The following is a 2005-nucleotide window of genomic DNA, read 5'->3' on the forward strand; positions in this document are numbered from 1 at the left end:
CCTTTGCTTACTGCTCCTTGGGCCCAGGTAGGTCACAGGTATTCGGCAAGCATTTCACCACAGGGACATCACCAATGTCCTGTTAAAACAAAAGGTGCAGTGGGGTGAAAAGTATCTCTAATGATTCAAGGAAGATTGCAAAGGCAGGGGCCCAGACAACAGGGAGAAAGCCAGGCAGGCAGGGACAGACAGAGTAGGAGAGAGGGAGAGAATAACAGAGGACCAAAGAGAGAGGAGCTCATATTTGCTCCGGGCCTGCTGTGTGCCTTTCCCATCTCGGGAGCACATTCACATACCGAAGTGGAAATAACATCTCCACTCCAGGCGCCTGGGGCCCTGTGGGAATGTGGGCCAGGCTTACCCCAATCTTCCCAGTTTTCACAAAAAGCCAGACATTCAAGTTTCCATGTGATATCACCTCACCTGGAAAGTTTTTGGTAAAATAAACATGAAATTTACCACCATCAGCATTTTGGAGTGTATAGCCGAGGGACATTCAGTGTCTTCACACTGTTGTGCAGCCATCACCAGCATCAGCTCCACACTGCAAACCTGCTCCTGACCTTGTAGATGTTGGCAACACATTCAAAACTTGAAAAACACAGGGAGGGTCTAGTAGACTGTGGTGTGGGCCCATGGGGGCCATTTCGTGAACTCTGCATCTATCTCCTCATTGAGCCCACACATACCTCCTGGGGAGGCCGTGACTATGCCCCTTGCACAGATGAGGAAACTGAGGCTGGGAGAGGCAGACTCACTTGTGTGAGATCCCACAGCTGATGACAATGCAGAGCTGGGATCTGAGCTAGATTCAGTGTGACTCCCAAGCTGGTTCTTTGGGGAACCACATGGCCTTCTAACAAAGGTGGGAGTAGAGAGGGACAGGCAAGAGTGGTAGGATGAGGGAGCCAGAGGAATGTCCACAGAGTCACCTGGGGGAGAGATTGGCTTATACATTTGGGCACGTCTGATAGAGCCAAGTCAACTCAAGAGTGCCATTTATACTTTTCTTATATGATTCCTTGATGAATATATTTCTGTAAAATGCATATTATTTTAATCACACTGTGTGTGTGTGCGCGTGCGTGTGTGTGTTTCATAAGGAATAGAGCCCTGAGTTATATAGACTTGGAGACTGTTGGGTGCAGCAGCCTGGACTGAAACCCTCCATGAAGGGTGTGCCAGCTTGGCCATGCTGCTTCTCTGAAATGGGGACGAGGGCAGTGCACATGCACCTCCGTAACTTGTGGTGGAGGGAGGGAGCACAGCCGCAGCTGAGCCCCACACAGGAGGCATCCCCCGTGGGAATAGCTGGGATGTGATACTGCACGTGATGCCGGCTCATTAGTGGAGGCCTGGCCACAGCCTGCCTCACAGTCTCTGTATTTTTCTCTGGGGCCTCCAATTCATGAGATTTTGACTAATAATGATTTGGCACCTGCTCTATTCCCTACAAAGTGCTGGGGACACAGAAAGGGACAAGTCACTATTCCAAGCTTATGGTTTGGGGAAAATAGTGGGTGGAGTGATGGAGACAGACATGTAAGTACAGTTACAGCAGGACATGGTGCCTGGCGAGCACGGAGCTGTTAAAAGTGCATCTGGTCAGGGAGGGGGTCTGGCATCCAGCAACCTGCCAGACAGGGAAGATGCCCCTGAGGAGCCACATTGAAGCAGGGCATTGAAGGGCAGTTAGGGGCTGGCTGGGTGAGGTGGCGAAGGATACTTTGGGCACCAGGACAGCAGATGCAAAAGTGTGGTGACTGAAAAGCACCTGGAGTGAGCAGTGGAAGCTGATGGAGGGTCTTCGTGGGTGAGGTGGGAGGCTGTGAGGTGGGCTGGACAAGACTGGGGAGGATTCTGCACATCCAGCTGGGGAGTTGGAGCTTTATTTGAGCCTGGGGCCTTTAAGAGATTTAAGCATGAAGAGGATGAGATAAGATTTGCTTATGTGACGGTCACTGTGGCCGTGGGTGGGTGTGAGGGGAGAGCGGGGGGAGAGGGC

At 51.6% G+C, this 2005-nt stretch overlaps 1 protein-coding gene across 1 annotated transcript in view; it reads right to left on the bottom strand.

Annotated features, from left to right (window-relative positions):
• Window position 1: 1 nt before the first annotated feature.
• Window positions 2–2005, bottom strand: part of LOC107184890 (galectin-9-like) — a 5225-nt gene continuing 3221 nt past the window's right edge. Inside the window, exon 4 of the mRNA XM_015571428.1 lies at window positions 2–79. Coding sequence (XP_015426914.1) covers window positions 8–79 — 72 coding nt within the window. The 3' untranslated portion in view covers window positions 2–7. The remainder of the gene's footprint in view (window positions 80–2005) is intronic.

Source organism: Myotis davidii, unplaced genomic scaffold, assembly GCF_000327345.1.
Source record: "Myotis davidii unplaced genomic scaffold, ASM32734v1 scaffold8509, whole genome shotgun sequence".
NCBI classification, from domain to species: domain Eukaryota; kingdom Metazoa; phylum Chordata; class Mammalia; order Chiroptera; family Vespertilionidae; genus Myotis; species Myotis davidii.